This window comes from Haplochromis burtoni, unplaced genomic scaffold, assembly GCF_018398535.1.
Source record: "Haplochromis burtoni strain Fernald_Lab_line unplaced genomic scaffold, NCSU_Asbu1 Contig_107, whole genome shotgun sequence".
Lineage (NCBI taxonomy): Eukaryota > Metazoa > Chordata > Actinopteri > Cichliformes > Cichlidae > Haplochromis > Haplochromis burtoni.
In genome coordinates this window covers 1600337-1619075 of record NW_024582468.1, presented here as the reverse complement: position 1 = coordinate 1619075, position 18739 = coordinate 1600337, and the positions used below count along the sequence as shown (strand labels likewise).

The window sequence follows — 18739 nt, the reverse complement described above, 5'->3', positions numbered from 1 at the left end:
TGATATATGACCAACTTATTCTGAAGTGTATATGAACATGTCCAAAGAAGAAGTCTGAGACGCTGTACGGCTTAGCAAATGTTCAACTGCTTACTTAAATGTGTACCCCACCAAAATTCTTTTGAGTCTATTAATTACCACTTCCTTGTTGACTTCCAAAGTGGCTCTTTAGTTGGAGTTTCCTTGCAACAACTAGTCTAGTTATAAACACATGTGGCTTTCTCATAATGGCAGCGGATGGAAACAGACATTCATTTTGCATTTACTCTAACCTCAATCTGTTACTGAAAACTGTTTGAACTGAACATCAGCTGGAAAGCAACATGCAAGGATCTCAGGAAACAATCTTTAATGCCAAATCCTGAATCCTGCTAGCAAATGCTGTTTTACCAAAATAGGAAGCAAACTTACTTGTCACCCGATCACTTCAAATTGCAACAAATTTTATTGGTAAACTCATTTAAACTGATCAAGTCACTGTATGACTTAGTGATGGGTCAAATAGGTACTTGGGAGTAGGGAGTTCTGTTTTGTTTTTTAATTTCTGTAGGCTTTCAAGATGACTTTGAAATGTTCATTTATTTTCAAGCTGAAAATAGTATAGGACTGACTTTTATGTATATTATAAAATCAAGTAGTTCTGCCACACCGCCACCTCCTCATATGTAGAAAGCTAAAGAAAGAATGACTGGCATTACAAATAGTATTTTGAAGGATTTCTGCTTGTTCAATATGGCCTATAATAGCCAGAGAAATCTATGTTTAGTTTCTCAGTATCAGCAGCATAATAAATTTAAGATAGCTGACAAAGAGTCATCTGTCTCCTATACATTAACTCACTGAGTTAAGGTTATGCCGCTGAATAGAGGCATTGGTAAATGAATGTTTTGTCCTAAATAAACATTGAGCAACTTAATCTTAATGAAAAGAAATGCATTCAAAGGAGCCACCCACTGGCTGAATGGATTTTGCTCTCTCAGGTCAGCAGGCCTGCATAGATCTGAGGGTACAGCTTGGCTTATCCTTGTCTACACACCCACCGTTTCTGTTTGGGCCTCCCACAAATAAACAACTGTGGGGGAGGACAGCCATAATCACCGGAGAGCTGAAGGCTACACTCTGTGAAAAAAAGATGAGGTTCAGCGAGCATGATCTCATGGCCTCCTCCCTTCCATAATTCACCACAGCGAGTCAAAGTGGCCCGGGATCTGACCTCATGTGCACAGGCACAGACACAGAATGTACGGCCGTCACACATAAAGAGAGATACGCATGCGTACTCGACCCCTTTGGAGACCAGAGGAGTGTCAGAAAGCTCCAGCTGACTGCGTGAAGAATAAATATTTGGGCGGTAGTTGTTCCAGTTGATGACAAAGAGTCACCATGCCCTTTAAACTTGTGCTTGGGTTAAGACTCACTGAGGGCTCCACAAGAATAAAACACATAATTCCAGCAGTGGGAGTTGTGGTGCTCATAATGAATGTGTTTAACTGAGAGCACAGCGTTTCATTTACCTTGATGAACGGTGGACGCCGCAGGAATGAACAGAAACAATACGGTTCAGATGAACAAACTTTCTTTCAGATTACAAAACTTGAACACGTATTTCTCAACTCCATGTCCTCAGTCTAAACTGACTCCTCATTAGGTACGAGAAAAACAAGCACGAGGAAGATTAAAGTCGTTCAGTCACAGTGTTTTGAAGGTAAACTGAAAGCCAGGCATTACAGAAAGCAGACAAATATTTGTTAAATACGGCTTATATGTTCTTTGTATCACTTATGTGAAAAGTAAGGCAGTTTAAGACCTCGTTTACTTTCTCACCTCCAGATCTGGTCAATCATTGCCAAAGTGTGGATGTCAGATTGTTACTTTCGGAAAGCTACTGCCCATAAAGGCGTGTGCTTTTCTAAAGCTCTCCATCCATCAGACAAATTTGAGCATCTGACCAAAAACCAGTATGGGCGCCAAACCTTTCAAAGTCGTGTTAAATATCAAAACTGTTTTATATAAATTGTGTGAGAATCTCACCTGCAATTCCCTGCAGCAGTCCGCACACATTAAAGATGCTCTTCTTCATGATGCTTTGAAAGCACATGGTGAAGACGGAAATGAATGCCACGGCACACAGCAACAGGATCCCTGCAGCCAGGAAGATAGAAGTAGCCTGCCAGAACCCGCTGGCAATCTCTCCAAAGTGGACTGCGTACGGTCCGCACAGTATTCCCCGCAGTTGAGGCAGTTTTATACAGCGACCATAGATGCCTAAAGTGGGCCTGTAAGCCTCTCCGGCTGTGGTGGCCCCATGGGGGCCGAAAACTGCATCGGATGCACGGGGGAATCCAACGAGCCAGTCGGTGCTCATGAAGGCGATGAGTTCTCCGAACGCGGCAACAATACTCAGCAGAGTCCACAGCATGGAGCGACAGGTGACAATAACATGGCACATGCTGACGGTGGCTGGATGGCTCCCTCTGTTGCGATTTTAGACCTTTACTTGCTGAGAGATGAAACGCTGGATTGTGGATAGAAAGTCCTCAAAAGACAGAGAGCAAAGGTTGTGATCCTTCTGCAGCGAAGACGTGAGAGCGAGTGAAAACCCTTCAGAGGAAGAAGAAGGTGACACCGCTGTACACAAAAGGTTCACGTCAATGATTCACAGCCTGCTCCTTCTCTGTTTTTCTCTCCACTTCTCTCACTCCTTATCTTAACCTGGTGTTGTCTCAGTACAGCAGGTTCCTCCTCCTTGAGCTCACCCTCCTGTCGGTGCGGTCTTCAGACTCTTATTGTGCTTGGTTTTTGGTGTCTACATTGTATTGAAGTTGTGTTCCCTGAGCCAGCCCGCTGGCGTCACATCAAACACACCTAAAAGATAAAACAGGGAGGGACAAGAACAGGGTTAGCGCTTTAATTGCACATATAAAGGCTCGAAGATGATCAGTCATTTCTGCTGTGCTTGAGGAAGTGCAGGTCAGAGTTACGCCTCCCGGTTTCCCATCATATTTTACAAAAGCAGGAGTGTGGAGGATGAAAAGAGTGTGCAGAAGGAACAGAGAAAAGAGGCAGGGAGGCTCCTGGTGTAGATCTTTAAGAGGGGGGTCTAATGAGTTGTGAAGAGACATGCTCGTTTGAAGTGGGCCTCATTCGCTGTGTTTATGTTGAATGATTTGTGATCAGGCCACAGATCAGGCTCTGCACTCCCTGTAAAGTTTTGTGATTGAGGCAGCAAAATTTTAAAGTGTTGAAAAACAGAACATTTCTATCTATGCCTGTGCTCGTTTGTGCATATGTGTGTGTGCTGTGGGGGAAGAGGGGAAAGGTTAAAATAGACTTGGAAAAAAGAGGAATGAGGAGCGGATGCAGACGAAGAGAAAAACAAGCCCGAGGCCTCTCATCAAGCAGCCCACACAGCTGACCTGGGGTCAGTCAACGGCTGATAGCGTAACGGCCGTCCGGCTATCACACAACCACTGATAACCTCAGTGGCAGCAATTCTGTAGAATCAAAGATGATACAAACAGGAAGCAGCAGGTGGTCTCAAATGCACATCTGGCACAGCACACGGATGAAATATACACTGCTACTCAAGCTCCAAACCTCATGCATGGGTGTTTCCATTTGAAACCCTCTATACTTTATCACAAGCTATAACTAATTTGAACTAGTTTAATGCACATTAATAGATTATTATAAGTGGCATATGTTCTCTTGAAAAAACTTATATACACTTCATAATTTTGAATTCAAGACTCATAGTCATTCTTTATAATGTGGTCTTACTACTACGGTAAGTGGATTAATCTGATTGTTCTTCCACTAGCAATGATAGTTGAATTTTCCTATTGAATTCTCCATTTATCAATTTCCAAAAGCGTTTTTAGATGAGCTGTAAACTTCCTGTTAAAAAGAAGTTCTTCCTTCCTGCTATCGCCAAGTTTTATATTATTGCAAACCTTTTACATATCATAATTACACTGCAATAAAACCCTTTTCGGGTGAGAGATCTCATTCATTTTACTACACAGAAAAAATGGTTTCCCTACCCAAGGCTGTCTCAAGACTAGATGGATAAAATGTCAACCTGTAGATAACCTACAGAGAGTTTTTGTCTTAACAAATGTAAGCAGGAACGCCAGAAAAGATTAAAAGGAGCTTATATAGGAGCTTTTAAGTATTTGTGCTCATGTTCTAAATACAGCTCTAGGTTAAAGCTGAGAGTTGTTTCTTTTCTTTGAGGGTTTTTTGTGCCATGGTTTCCCTGCTGCCTCTGGGGAGTCTGTTAGTCATTCTCCAACCAATGTTTGGCAGAGCAGCAAAGGGAGCCGGGGGCCACTGTTGACACGTGTGCCGCCCGCACTGTGAGGTTTCCATTGCCCAGCCCTTGGAGTGCCCTTACAGAGAGGGTCGGGACAGACGTTCGTCCCCTTGTGGTTACATCCCGTTGTGTAACACTCAGTATGTGTGTGTGTGTGTGTGTAAGAGCACATCACAAACTTTGATCTTTGTCACCCTGTTGAGATATCAACAGCGGTTCGCCTTCCTCAACCCCCCTGTCTTTTCCAGTGGAGAAAATGAGCCAGATCTGTGGTCCTTGTGTATGTGTGTGAGCTGACGTACAATATGTTTGGACTGTGTAAAGCAGATGAGATCGTAAGAACAGGCACAGAGAGCTGCTTCAGTGGAGTTGGACCAGAGTTAGTTTTATGAATCACAAGCATTTTCGTTGCTTCACCGTGAACAATTGCGAGAACATATGCACACTCATACAGTTCACTTTTTTGAAGAACTCTTCCCAGGCCTTAAACTGATGATGTCTCAGGGATGTTTTGAATAATGTCTGACATAAAGATTTAAGATTTAATGTTTGACTCTAAAGTATTTAGTCAAACATTTCCTAGCTAGTTGCAAAGACTATTTCTTCCCTGACAGAAATATTGTTGAAAACACACTGGAGCCAAAAAAAAAAAATATAAACCAGCTGGAAAGTATTTGAAGACCTTGAGCCTTAAACTTTGACCTTGCTCAGCCATAGTGTGTCTGCACCACATGCCTCTCAGATGCACAAAGGCAACTAGCAGGTTTCTATGTCTGTGAAGTTTCTTTGAATTTGGGTACTTAAACAAGTCTGGTTCAATTAATGCACCTGGTATTTGTGACAATATATACCCAGACATCTGCTTCCTGTTCCCAGACAGACAGATTTGAGCAGGTATGAAGAACGCAGGTTTCCCAAGCTAGAGTGGAGCATGGTAGTCCATAAATGTGAGGCTTGAGGTGGATTTATGATGTCTTTTATACTCCCAGAGTAACCAGGCAGGAGATAGAGGATTATTTGAGGATCAGTTTACATACACAAAAGAGTTAACAGCCCTCAGACTGCACCCGCCACGATAGTGACACCCAACACTAATCCCCATCTACAAGACTCCCTGCATCTGACACATACTCCCATAAAGTGTGAGCAAGTAACCAGCTGTTAGAAAGAAAAGGAACTTCTCCAGAGTTTCATCTCAGTTGTCCTGCAGCCATTAAATATTGTGCTTGTTGAAACAAATGAACAAATAAAGAGGAACACGCCTCAGCTGCATTAGCTTAGGGTACACTCCTAAGCTAATGCTAAAATGCTCCTGATGCCGATGCCAATGCCCTTCAAATCTACACACAATCACATTAGCATACTTGCATATGACATTTAGACCAAACTACACTTGGACGCAAACCAAATTTTAACTTGATTATGTCTACTAAATTCCATAGCATTTAATCTCAAAGCTATGGAGACACTTCACTAAAAAACACAAAAAAAACCTCATGGTGTAGCTAGAAGAAAAGATTAATGGATTGTTTAAGTCACTGAGCATCATCCTCTTGAAACCATTAATACCAATACTATTTTATTTCTACATTTCTTCCCTTCAGCTCGCATCATTCAGTCTTTTCTTATCTTTTCTATGCTGATGACATTCAGCTGTGTATGTCTTTTACGCCTCACCAGTTGGATACGTTGTCCACTCTAGTCCAGCGTTTACCCAGGATTAATGATTGGCTCTCTATCAATTACTTCGTTTTAGACACCAACAAAACTTCATTTTGTTTAACCAGTAAATCCTTTGTTTGAAAACTTGGAGAAATATCTGATTCCTCTCTGGGTTTGACTCTCATGTAAAAACCTTTCTTGTTCCTGTTTTTCTCATTTAAGGAACATTTCTAAATTGATCTTTGGTGGAACTAGAGGAACATATTCATCACAATTACGATTACTAACTTGAACAATTGATCTCTTTCATGCATCCAAACGATACAGAAAGCTGCGGCCAGACTATTAATACGTTCACATTACAAAGAACTAAACTATTTAGTCCATCTTTATATCAAACACACTGCTACTCATAGTTTTCTATGAGAATCTCAGAATCTGCTGGTCATTCTACGTACAAGCCTGAAGACTAGGTGTGGACTGAGCTTTAGCAGTGTGGCTTCCTTTCCAACCCTTTGAAACAGTCTCCCACTACAATTACGTTTAGCTGACTCTGTGGAGTACTTTTATCCTCTGGATTTCGTGGACACCAATTTCATGGCAAGATTATAATTCCACTCATAATGGGACTTAAGCAAAATTTAGATGTTCACCTAAGTCATGGGGTCATGAATGGCTCTGAAAACAACTCCATCTACCCAGTAGTTGTTGAGACATTCATTGTAAACCAAAAAACTAAGCTGTTTATAGGCCTGAAAAGCTTAACACTACGGCTCCTGCTGAGAGCATCCATTCAGCTTTTCCCTAATCACAACAGCAAAACAGAAGGAAACGCCTTTCCACACTGCCCCTGACAGGAAGCAATCTACATATCTACTGTATGGACTTGTTGCAACTAAAATCCCATCCCACCACTGCTTCAACCTGCCTAAAGAAATTTAAAGAGTTTATTCATTAAGAAAGAGCCAAAAATATCAGATACAATTAATACAAAGCACTTATAACCCTCTGGTGTCATTCTGGTAATGCCACCATAGTGACAAATCACAAATCCTGTTTATTTTTTGGGTTCCCTGCATTCCCAGCCACACCTCTCGTGTGCTGATTTTATCTGTGAGGATCTGTTTGAATGAGAAGCCCCCGCAGCTACAGAGGGGGAATGCAGGCTGTGATTGGTCTTAAATAACTAATAACCATTCAAGATAAACCACATGGTGAAAAGATGACAAGCAGTCTTACAAATATAATATTTGGGTCAACGTCAACTCTGTAAATAAGTTGCAATGAAAGCACAGCATCTGTCTTTCTTTGTATTTCAAGACTTTCCTTTGTTTATTTAAGGAAAATTACAGTTTCTGTCACTAACAAAGGAGTTTGTTTCTCACCACTTCTGCACATCTGCTCAGAATCCCGGAGCTCCGAAACACTATAAATAGTCTGTGATTAAGACCAAGGTATGCTATTTTACTGCATCAGCAAGGCAGTTCTTTAGATTTAGTTTACCCCAGGAGTCAACCCAGTTGTTTAAACAGGAAATGAAATCAGGAAAATTAAGAGAAATGAGACAATAGTCCAACCTGTCTCCATTGGCTTGTGGATAGTCCAGCTCTCCTGTAAATGCGGCCTCTGTGCCCCTGCTCTCCTCTGCTCACACACTTTAATAACCTCCCTCACGCTCGAGACTCCAGGACCCTCCCACCGTCCCTCCTCTTGGACCAATGCATCTGCTCTGATTGGCTAGACTGACAGCAGATCCAAACTTTCTGAAAGGGTCCACATGGTGGCCATATTTCAGTGCTGAATCTGGGTTAAAATAACAAGATGTGGAGCTGCCCAGGGTTTCTCTCCTCTTTCTCTCTTGGTTTCAGTTTCTCTCACCTTCTCGCTCTGTTTTCATGGCTCACTGCACCTTCTCAATCATCCAAGCCCAACATTTCACTATCAGCTTCAATAAGATTTGCATTTTCAATTTCTTAAATCTGAAATATATAACTTTAAGCATTTGGGTAACATACAGCTGTGTGAGCATCACTTCAAAATAGACTGGTTTAACACTTATTTATCCATGTTAATAATAAACTACAATATGGCATTTCTATAATTTGGTTTGTAAATTACATATTTTGGTTGCATCCATTTTTACTGGATGTGTTGGGAACATTTATGGATAGAAATTCTAGGTGGAGTTAGCTGCAGCGCCAAGCTCGCTGGGCTTGGGACTGAATGTGGGTGGTCATGCTGACCTGATTGACCACTTGCCACAAAGTGCAAAACAGCTGGGATGCAAATAAGCATCTCCAAGTCTGAAATGATGGTTCTCAGCAGGAAAAGGATGGATTGCCTGCTCCTGTGTGGGGACGAGTGGCTGCCTCAGGTGGAGAAGCTCATTATATATGAGTCAAGGATGAATGGAGCAAGGAACTGACAGCTGAGCTCAGTCGTATAGATATGGAGCTTGATTATTTGGTCGGAGCACAGCTGGAATGGTTTGGGTGTCTGTCACAGGTGAGGTGCTTGGGGTACATCCAGCTGAGAAGATATCCCACAGCAGACACAGGAAGAGATTACGTCTATTGGCTGATTTCGGAATGTTTCAGTATCCCCCCTAGAACAGCTGGGAGATTGTAGCATATGCTGGGTGAGAGGGAAGGAATAAGTATGTATGCAAGTATACCTAAAGAAAACAATTACTTATATAGCTTATATATACGTAACCTTTGAAGTGCAGGATTTGTTCACTAGTGTATAAAATGGCACACTGAATATAAATAGGTTTTGCTATTTAGTTTGTAAAACTCTAAAATTGTAATCAGGCTTGTTTCTATTAAAAAGGGGTCCATGAACGATGACACACACAGATCCTGTTACATCAGACTGCTGTAAAAGATAGCTGCCTCGATGCTTGTTAACTGACTGATTGAGCAGATGGTTTGATGTCTGACTAATGGATTAACCTTTCTGGCTGATGGGAGAAAAGTGCCCTGGGATTGCTTACAGCAGCACTGTGTGCATTCAGCCAACAGTGCACTCAGCCACAGTATTTCTCTGACTTTTGTGTTCACTCACAAATGAGATCCATATGAAGACAAAAAAATTATAAAATGGGGGGGGGGGGCAGGAGGCAAACAGGAAGAGAAGCCAATAGGTCAGTTAGACACTTGAATGCAACCTGCAAAGCATGAGGAAGAGGCCTTTCTTATCACTTTCAATTAAAGTCAGGCCAGAACAGTTCAAAAATGCAGCCTGTGAATGCAGATGTATACATGCTAGACCTAATAAAACTTCAACTTTAACCTATTTTCTAATAAACCCTGGTGACTCATCCTCCTCCTACGGTAGAGTTGTATGGGAAGAAGTTAAATGAGCCATTTTAATTCAACCCAGTCACACTCAACAAAACAGCTACGAAGGCTCCAGGCTTTTTAATTTTTTTTATACTGTGAACATACAGTTTTCTGTAATAGCAGTGATACAATTCAAAATTCTTATTATTTCTTGATACAGTGGCGCTTTATGTCAAATGATTTTAGAAACCAGAGCACTCATATCCGTCCAACAGTGTGATCGCAGCATCCAGCAGAAGTGAAAAGCTGTAGCTAGCTAATTAACAGGTTAACCTTGTTTAATATAAGCTTTCATTATTCTTTATATTAAAAAGTAATTTACAGTTTTCTTTATTTTTAGGATTACAAGACAAAAGTAAAGACAAGACTAAAGTTAAATGTAACACTGTAACTACTAGCTAACTAACTACTAGCTACTACTATAGTAAGCAGTAATTGTTAGAATCTATAAATGAATAAAAATAATACAAAAAACTACAACAATGAAGAAAAGAAAACTACACAGCGTGCATTTTTGTTTTTCAGAGAAAAAAAAATCACCCTTTTCTTTTGGGAGTTTGACCCCTGATCTCCTAACTGTACCTCAGACCTGATTCTGGGACCCTCTTGTACTCGCTGTCACTCTCATCCAGTTCGCTGTCCTCACCGAGGGAGTGTACTTATGACCCTAACCGTCCAATCAAATTTTATCCTCCTATGAAAGCTGCTTGTGCTCATTTCCTGCAGCTTTGTACATTATCATTTTAGTGCATGATTTGATTGCTTACACATCACATCAATCAATGCTCTCAAAAAGTGATCTCAATCCCTGCTCCAACATACCTCCTTCAAATGTCCTGCTGGGCTGCAACTGCCTGACTGATCATTTGAACCAGGTGTTTTGGAGTGGAGAAACCCCTAAAATATAAAACAGATTCTGATTCGGAAATCAGAGTCTGTCTCTAATCAACTAAAAGTAATTCTTCAGATATTCTCGCACATGCACATATTTTCTTAAATATACTCATTTCAATTCAAACATACATAAAAAATGTTAGTAGTCTTAGCAGTAGCTAGCACTGTGCCACATCCAGATTTGGCACTAGAAAGGATTGCTCCACCCCCAGGTCAAAGGTCAGATACTATGGTACTCCTCATTTTACTCAATACTTAGGTGTTTTATGTCACAAAATATGCACAGGTGCATAAATGAAAAACAAATTTAAGGGGCAGTGTAATCACAATATAGATGGTTCAAGAATCTTAAGCAGAAATTACTTAATAATAATAATCATTATATGTGCTATTTATTATTATATTATTTTATAATCTTTAATTCTTTTAACTAATATTAATCGGTTATGTGCTTCTTGCCATTTACTGCTTCGAATACTAATGTAGTAGAAGTAGCTGGATACACTTAGGTTGGCGGTTTACATCAGAAAAGACACACTGTTCAATTTACTTCTTTTATACTCCTGTGGTTTGGTTTGTTATCAGACCTCCATGTACTGCACACAGAGTCACTGCACACTGGCTGTTGCTTAAGCTTTTATCCAGATAATCGCTGTTTCAAGATGTTGGGGCGAAAAGTCCTCCGAAAAGACACCAATCAGTTCCACTTTCAGTTAATATTTTTACTCATTATCCTGACTGTGAGTGGGCCTAGTTCTCAGATACGATATTTGTTATGTAGAGATACAAACTCAGAACACCCAGAGACTTCAATTGATTCTCACAGACAAAGAGAAAGCTACCAACATCTCAGAGATTTCTCCTGGCAGCCTCAGGAGCTCTGACAAAGCACAGACGCTCACATCAAAGACCAGTGGATCAGCAGGGAGTAACCATCTACATGTACACACCAGACGCCTGCCAGGCTAAAACATCATTCATACAGATCCAAACAGAACATAAGGTGTCTTGCTTTGAGCTGCTAGTCATTCATCTTTCCTCGACAGACTTTTGTCTGTGGAATCATGAAGACTTAAAGGAAGAGAATAAAAAGTGGGGTGGCGACTGATAAAAGAAATCCAACGGACAGTGCAGCGAGTGTTTTTTTGGGAAAACCTAAACAAGAATTTTTTCGCCCAATTACAAAAAATGCTCTCATTAGCCTCCCACAATAAATGTAAAAAGTATTTAAATACATTTGTTTTGATCAACAGAAAAAAATGACATATATTTAAATTGTAATAATCATTAAAATTAGAAATGAATGTGTCTAAACAGCCCTAATTCTTCATAAAAACTTAAAAACATTTACATATATATGGATTCATGATGTATGTAGTTACACATGCACAAAAAGCTATCACCTGAGCCCTTATTCCTTTTAAAAGGAGGTTGACAGCCTTTTTCAGGCTTGCAGGTTATTGTTTTGGTTCTCCAAATGGAATATCAATGCAGGACGGAACAACAAATGTCAAGTCTTTGTTGGGCTCATCCAGGAAATGTAAAGTTCAGTGAGTTAATAATGAGACAGGAATACATCCACAGATGACTGGCAATTAGACATGGGAGCAAATGTGACACAGGAGGAAACAAGCAAACAGGGAAAATCACAAGGTAGGAAAAGTGAACTTCAAAGTAACAAAGTAACCAAAAGACAAAAAAACTAACTCTGAAACATGGAAGATAAGAAAGATAAGAAAATAAGTAAAATCTGATGGGCCGGGACATCTCATCACTTTACAGTTTTAACTCACACTCACTATGAGAAAAGTCTCAAATCCAAATGTGTTCTGTCTGCTTGGACTCACAAAGTGAATAATAGTAGCTAATGAAGCATATAGAGCCACATGTTTCATTCTAGAGCTGGTGGAAAGTGAACAAAGAGCAAAAAGAAATATACACTCTTCTTACATCCATTCAGTGACAGAAACACAACACTGAACATGAAGCAGCTGTGTAGTGTTATAACGTGTCAGTGCTTCTTCTGCTGACCCCAAGTAGCCCAATAAACAAAATAAATGTGTAAAAATCTGCAAGCTTTTGGATTTGAAACCAAGTTTGGGAGTGCTTTATATCCCAGCTGACTGTGACAGATTGAATGGTGTTTCTTCTATCTTGCGAGTCATGGCTAAATGTGGTCCCTGAAAGAGCTACTACAGCAGGCGCCACTGTAAAGGTGCCTGGTGTACTTATAGAGAACTCTATTGTTTATCCACCCGAAGCATGTTCTGATTTTATACACTTGCATTAATAATGATAAAAAACAAACAACTTATTAACATGACTGTGCATGCACTTGTGACCTGAATACTCAGGTGTGCCCAAGCCCCAGTTTGAGTCAGGAAGGAACTGATTTCATAGTAGAGAAACCAAATGCTTTATTTGGGCTCGTGTCAATGCGTGCTTCCCAGACATGCCACAGATATCTCATTGAGGCTTTATCTCCACATGTTTTCAATCTGAGCTCTGCCTGCACATGTTATGTCACTCCAACGTCCAGCCACCCTTAAGAGGCTGCCCCGAGTTCACTTTTAAGAACTGCGATGGAAAGAGATGGCATTAGGAGAGAAATATGGAAAGATTTGGAGGCAACAGATGGACAGATGGAATATCTGGCTCTGATGAGAGCCTATGGAGTTTCCAGTTGGGGGGGGGAAAACAGCTTACTGAGTGCTGAAATCAGATGCAGTTTGCTAGACAAAAATCTCTAAAGCACTAAACAAACACCCAGACAAAAACAGAGCATCTTGCACATGATGGTAGCACATGGAAGAAAATGTTATCCATGTTTTTATAACCTTCCTTAGTTATCCAAAAAAAGCACCTCAGGATCATCGGTGCAGTCTAAAAGCAGCTCAGGGGTGACAAATGTATGTAGGGAGACTGCAGTGATGTACATTTGCTTCTGCGCAATCGGAGAAGACTGAGCTGAGTTTGAATCCCACAGAGGGAGCCGCTATGACCATCTGCCACTTCAAGGCCACGGCTGCTTGAGGCCCATCAGCAGGCACATGGAGACAGATGTTCGACACGCACACACAGGGGACGAGGTCCACATCTACTGAAATAACATTCTGGGCAGGGCTGTACGGTGTCAGTTGAAGAATACTGATTCTTTAGCTAAAAAAACAAGCCGGCATTAACTTTCTTAACAGGTCAGCAAATATCAAGCAGCATACTGACTGAGTTCGTCGCAATTTGTTTTTTAAAATTAGGATCTTAGTACTACTTTATTCTATGCTATAGATACACTTTGATCACAATATTTGGGTATGTGTAGCCTGTGCCATCTCATTTCATGCTACGCAATGCCAAACATGATGTAAGTTTCCACTGACACTGGCTCATCGTCACTCACAACCTCAGCGTCTTACTCACACATTTGACAGCGATCCATTTATCTAATGCGACAGCTGAGGTCAGGAGACAGATAAATCTCCCCAGCGAGATCACACCGCTCGTTTTTATCCATTCCGCTCTCGTCAGCGGTGCTTTTACTTCCCCGCATCTTAGCGTGGGAGTGTTATCTCTGCAGCATATTTGCTATTTTATCAACTTTCTCGGGAGTACCGCTGGAGCAAAAACACACATGTGTGTTGGAGGTGAGGGAATCACAACACTGAGCTCGAGAGGAAGTAAGACGGGAGTGTGGGAAAGAAACAAGGAGAGAAAAGGAATAATGGTGGTACGGTTTACAGAAGCCACAGCTAGTGGTCAGCAGGGGCACACCTGTGAGAGGTGTGGCGCTATAACACGTCCCCCACAGAACAGAACAGCAGTATTTTTTTTTTTTTTAAACACGAAGAACATCATAAAATACCAACGGTTCACACATTCACGTTTGGATCTAAACATGCACACCTCTGTTTGATCTCTGTGCATGCGGTCACCATTTCGCCCCAGAAACATCTGTTTATGTAATCTTGACAGATTGTGTGTCACTGCTGAGGTGGAGCAGGAGTGATTCTGGTAGATCTAAGTCTTCTGCAGGAATTACACTGTGATCCACATCCAGTTTAGGACAAAGTCATTCTTCAGCTGCGCCTCTGTGGAGGAAGCCAGAGGTCAACAATCCCTCATCTTCTCATATTGACCATATCACAAGCGGCGTACGGTTAGCCCGCGCCATGAGGGTTAAGAGGGTGAAGGAAAACAACGACCATCTGACATATCACAGCTTGGCGTCAAAGTGGGTGGCCAACCGGATCGCCACAGAAGAGGAGGGGTTAGAGATTATTCTCTCTGCCTGCCACAGAAGACAGGTTTTTTTTTCTTCTTGGCTCGGCTCTGACTCCAGATTGCTATGTCTTAGCAGTTAAGAAGCTGAGAATAAGTGGCTGAGGAGTCTCCTATCCAACTACTAACCAGGCATGACCGTCCTTAGCTTCAGAGATCAGACAAGATGTGGCATCCTACGTTTTTTTTAAACACAGTTTTCTACAGTGTTTCACTCAGTTTTGGAGTCAGCCACAAATGGCTATGAACTGTGGTTTTTGGCACTTCCACAACAGCACCACTTTTTCATCTCCAGGGTTTCCAGCTTAGCCATCTCATATGTTTTGTTGTGCTACTAGCATTACTCAGGAGTGCTACTGTAATCACATTCACTAAATCAGTAATGTAATGTGTTATTATACTAAATTCAATTCAAGTTATGTTGTTACTTGACAAAGCTTAATTGTCTGTGCAGGTAGACAGAAAGATAGAAAAAAAATCATTTAACAGAGTAATGAGAAAGTATTGTAATGAGTAATGTAACAAATTACTTTCTCTGTCAAGTAATGAGTAATGTCTAATACGTTTAGTACTTGTAATAGTCCTTTTTTGGCTTCAACAGTGTTGCTATAACCTGAGGAGATGAACTGTAATACAGCTGAGAATCAGCTAGATTCAATTCAAAACTGTTACATAGCAAATCTGGAGGAAATATCCAGGATTGTAAGTTATCCTTTACTGATAGCTATATGGTAACCGACTCAGTCTTGTATTTCAGTGGGACCTTAAACTTTTATAGTGCTGTATCTGCTTAAAACTTATATGTAATGTTAAAACTGTTAGGCTGTTGCATTTTTCACTGTGACTATTTAGATTTTGCAAGTTGATATTGAAATCAAAGCAAACTAATTACACTTTTTATGTTATGTTTTGGAAAATTGAAGGAAATGAAGAAAAACAGACACCTTAGATGTACTATTTGAAATTAATAAAGCATGATCTTGACTTAAGAGTTCTGGCCAGACTCCAGGGATTCAGTGTTGGTGCAGTAAAAAATGAAAATATTCCACTAAGAGAAAATACCACTTTAAGAAATTAGGGGCCACATTCTTCACACCTATTTCCTCTGGCTGCTGATGGACTTGAGAGCCCTGAGGAGTCACCAGCACTCCTGTTTCCTCACTGTTAAGAGAGCTGCAGCGTTTGGGCCCCTCAGGCCTAACACTGTCTCCATTGTGCTTAACCATTTCTAGCCCCACCTTAGCTCTGCAAACTGCCCTGGGGTCCAAAAACGCAGGGGGTCGTGGTGGGGGGAAAAGTCCTTCCACTTCAAATCCTATTTTCTCCCCCAGACTCAGGAAATCAGTCACTGTGCTAAGCTGGGTCGACGCCATTTGTCCCTCCTTCTAGAAAGGGCCAAAAGCATTGTTCTCACTGTGTTTTGTGCTCGGGATGAGTGCAGTTTAATCCTAACTTCCCTGTAGTGCTGGCCCGCTACTCCCAGCTGAGTTTCCCACTATAGCTCAGAGTAACAAAAACTCCCCCTGCAAACGGAGACTGCTCTACCTGCTTTATCCGAACACCCCTGGGGGACACAGCCATGGCTGTTGAGGGCACTTAACCTGATACTCTGCTCAAAATCAAAAGTAAGCACTACCAAGGAATGCTGGCACCAGACTCGCACTCACTTGAGTTTGGGATAATAAAAGTGTCAAGTGATATCATCCCCCACTTTCAGGCCCTTGGGAAAACACAGCATGTGTAGGAGGTGAGTAGATGAGGGACGGAGACAAATGAGGAGATGCTGAGAACAAAAAGAAGAGGTGGGAAATGAAGAAGCGTGTTGCTTTTGTCAGACTGGTTTTGGGGGAGGAAAGTGAGATGTGTAGGTGCTTTCACTTGCGGACAAAGAGATGAGTGTTGAAAAGTCATGCTTTTCTTATGAATACCAAGCAAAAACCCTGTTCTTGTCAGATTGTACCACTGTTGCATCCCGCAGACACAATAGATAAAAATCAGTCTAAATTGGAGCTGACGTGAGGATAAAAACCATCATGCTTCATACTGGAAGAATAACAACCTCAGACATCCTTCTTTAAAATGAAATTTAACTGAAAAAAACATGAGTGGAAATAAAAGCTTTCAGATTGAATTATGACTGAACACTTCAGATTCAGTTAAACTGGATGTGTTTAAAACAGAGCGTGAAGACAAATGAGGTTCAGTCAAAACAAGTATGAGATAACAGGAAGTGAGTGCTTGACACAAAGTCTCCCTATTTAAAGAGCAAAGTGACAAACACTTTTTTGTTTATTGTGTTAGTTGGGGCTTTCCACTTTGAAATGACCTTCACAGGTGGTCTCCTGCACAATATCTCCGACTCCATTGTTTTCCTCCATATTGGAAAAACACGCTTCTCCATCCGGACACCCCCCAACTTCCTTACTTCATCCAGAAAGACATATATCAAACAGATTTTAAGAGTCAGCATGGCAGACAATGAAAAGACTGAGTGTAGCTGCTGAAGATGCTTTTCTGCCCTCAGTTAAATCAAAGTTCATGGTTCATAAATCTCTGGGGTCACAAGACGATTCGCGGTGAAGCAAAGAAGAAGAAAAAAGCAAGTCATACACTGAATCACATTTGTTGAATGCGCAGCTGGATTAACAGCCTTGCATTGGTGTCGGTTTGCGTAGGTCTCTGGCTGCACAGAGACGAGGATTCCACGTCCATGAGCACATGAGGATCTGACACAGATTTTGTTGTCAGTGTGGGAACATGCAGTTTCCGTGCAGATGCCTATCTGCTCTGTTGCAGCACAGACACAACAGTACAAGTGCGCCAACTACCTATGCTACCTCAGAGCAGATTCAATGAGGACCAGTAAAAAGCACAATATGAACAGTGATTCATATTGTTGTTCAAAGCAGACTAACTGTGAGCTACGACATTGTGAAGTGGTGGTGAGCACTCCAGTAAAAACCTTGTTTTATTTGCAGTGTCACAAAAAAACCCTCCTCGACCAACAATCTAAACAAATTGGAACAGCGACATTTCTGATTGGTGGAGGTCGCTGTGTTACCATGGAAAGTCTTAAACCCACATATCAGGTTGCTTGTTGAGCAAGAAACTTCAGAAACTATAAAAGCATTGCTGACTTTTAACACCAGCAAAATGATCAGCTTAGGTGTTGCAATGAAACTTTTAAGCATCCATTAAAATTGGGATTTACAAGATTTACCTAACACTTGCCTGGAACAATAGGACCATGGGAACAGTTTGTGTTTCCACTAGAAACAGAAAGGTGCCAGGAACTGCAATAATATCATGACAAGAAAAGCAGGAAATCATGCTTCTGTTTGTTTTGTTTTGCTCCAGAGGAAAAGCTATATATTTACAGTTGACCAAAGAGCACAGATGAAATGAAAGGAAAAACGCACGTGACAACAAACGACAACACCGACCTCCTGTGCAGGACCTGGCAGTGGATGCAGAGGCAAAATCTCTTCGGTGAAATCCAGACGTAAGGCTCTTCTCTCAGATTGTCACAACCTGTAGAGAGCAAGAACGAAGCAGTGATGAGTCCAAATGACAAAAACACACCATCTCCAGAGGGCTATAGTTCAGTCATGGTTGGCTCCCCAACAATGATGAGCATCCTTTCCTCATTGCTCACTGGTATTTTCCATTTAAACCCGAGACTAAGGAGCAACTGCACCTGGAGAAACTCTTAAACTGGTTCACATGTTCATAAAAAAAGAGAAGAGGTGCAGCCTCATTTGGGGCTCAGTAGCAAAGTTGCATAATGTTTACAACCACAGCGCAAACTCTTAAGCTCTGTGTGCATCAAAGAAATTACAATATCTTCTGTCCAGATGTTAGGTTTGCAGTACAAACTCCAACTATTGAATCACTCCCTCAGTTCAGGAAAACTTCAAACCAACTTCAACCCAGTGTTTGACTGCTCTGCCTGTGTTCTTCGTGTTTCCAACCTTATCGTGCCGGCTTTATCATATTACTTCTATTCATATTCAAAAGTTGAAAAACCTGTATTTTTAGAACATTTTTACTTTAGCTACACGCAGTGTGTCTGTTCTGTCATCTAGCTCAATCCAGAGTCCTTACAATGGTCACATTTGTGTTTATTGTTCCGTCAATATTGACTCAAATGACTATATTTTATATATATAAGCTCTTTATGACAGGGATCATAAAGGGATGGACGTGGTCAGCACCAATAATCAGGTAGGCATGGTGTGGTGTTTAAACA

At 41.2% G+C, this 18739-nt stretch overlaps 1 protein-coding gene across 3 annotated transcripts in view; it reads right to left on the bottom strand.

Moving 5' to 3' along the window:
* lhfpl2a (LHFPL tetraspan subfamily member 2a) overlaps positions 1-18739 on the bottom strand; it is a 35876-nt gene that overhangs the window by 4882 nt on the left and 12255 nt on the right. The window contains exons 2-3 of one of the 3 annotated variants that reach the window (XM_042223272.1): positions 17910-18021; positions 2032-2865 (exon numbers count right to left, since the gene is read on the bottom strand). In XM_042223272.1, coding sequence (XP_042079206.1) covers positions 2032-2449 — 418 coding nt within the window. In that variant the 5' untranslated portion in view covers positions 2450-2865; positions 17910-18021. Of the gene's footprint in view, positions 1-2031; positions 2866-7554; positions 9038-17909; positions 18022-18739 lie in introns of those variants that run through there. The other 2 variants (XM_042223271.1, XM_005929831.3) reach the window with 2 other exon arrangements.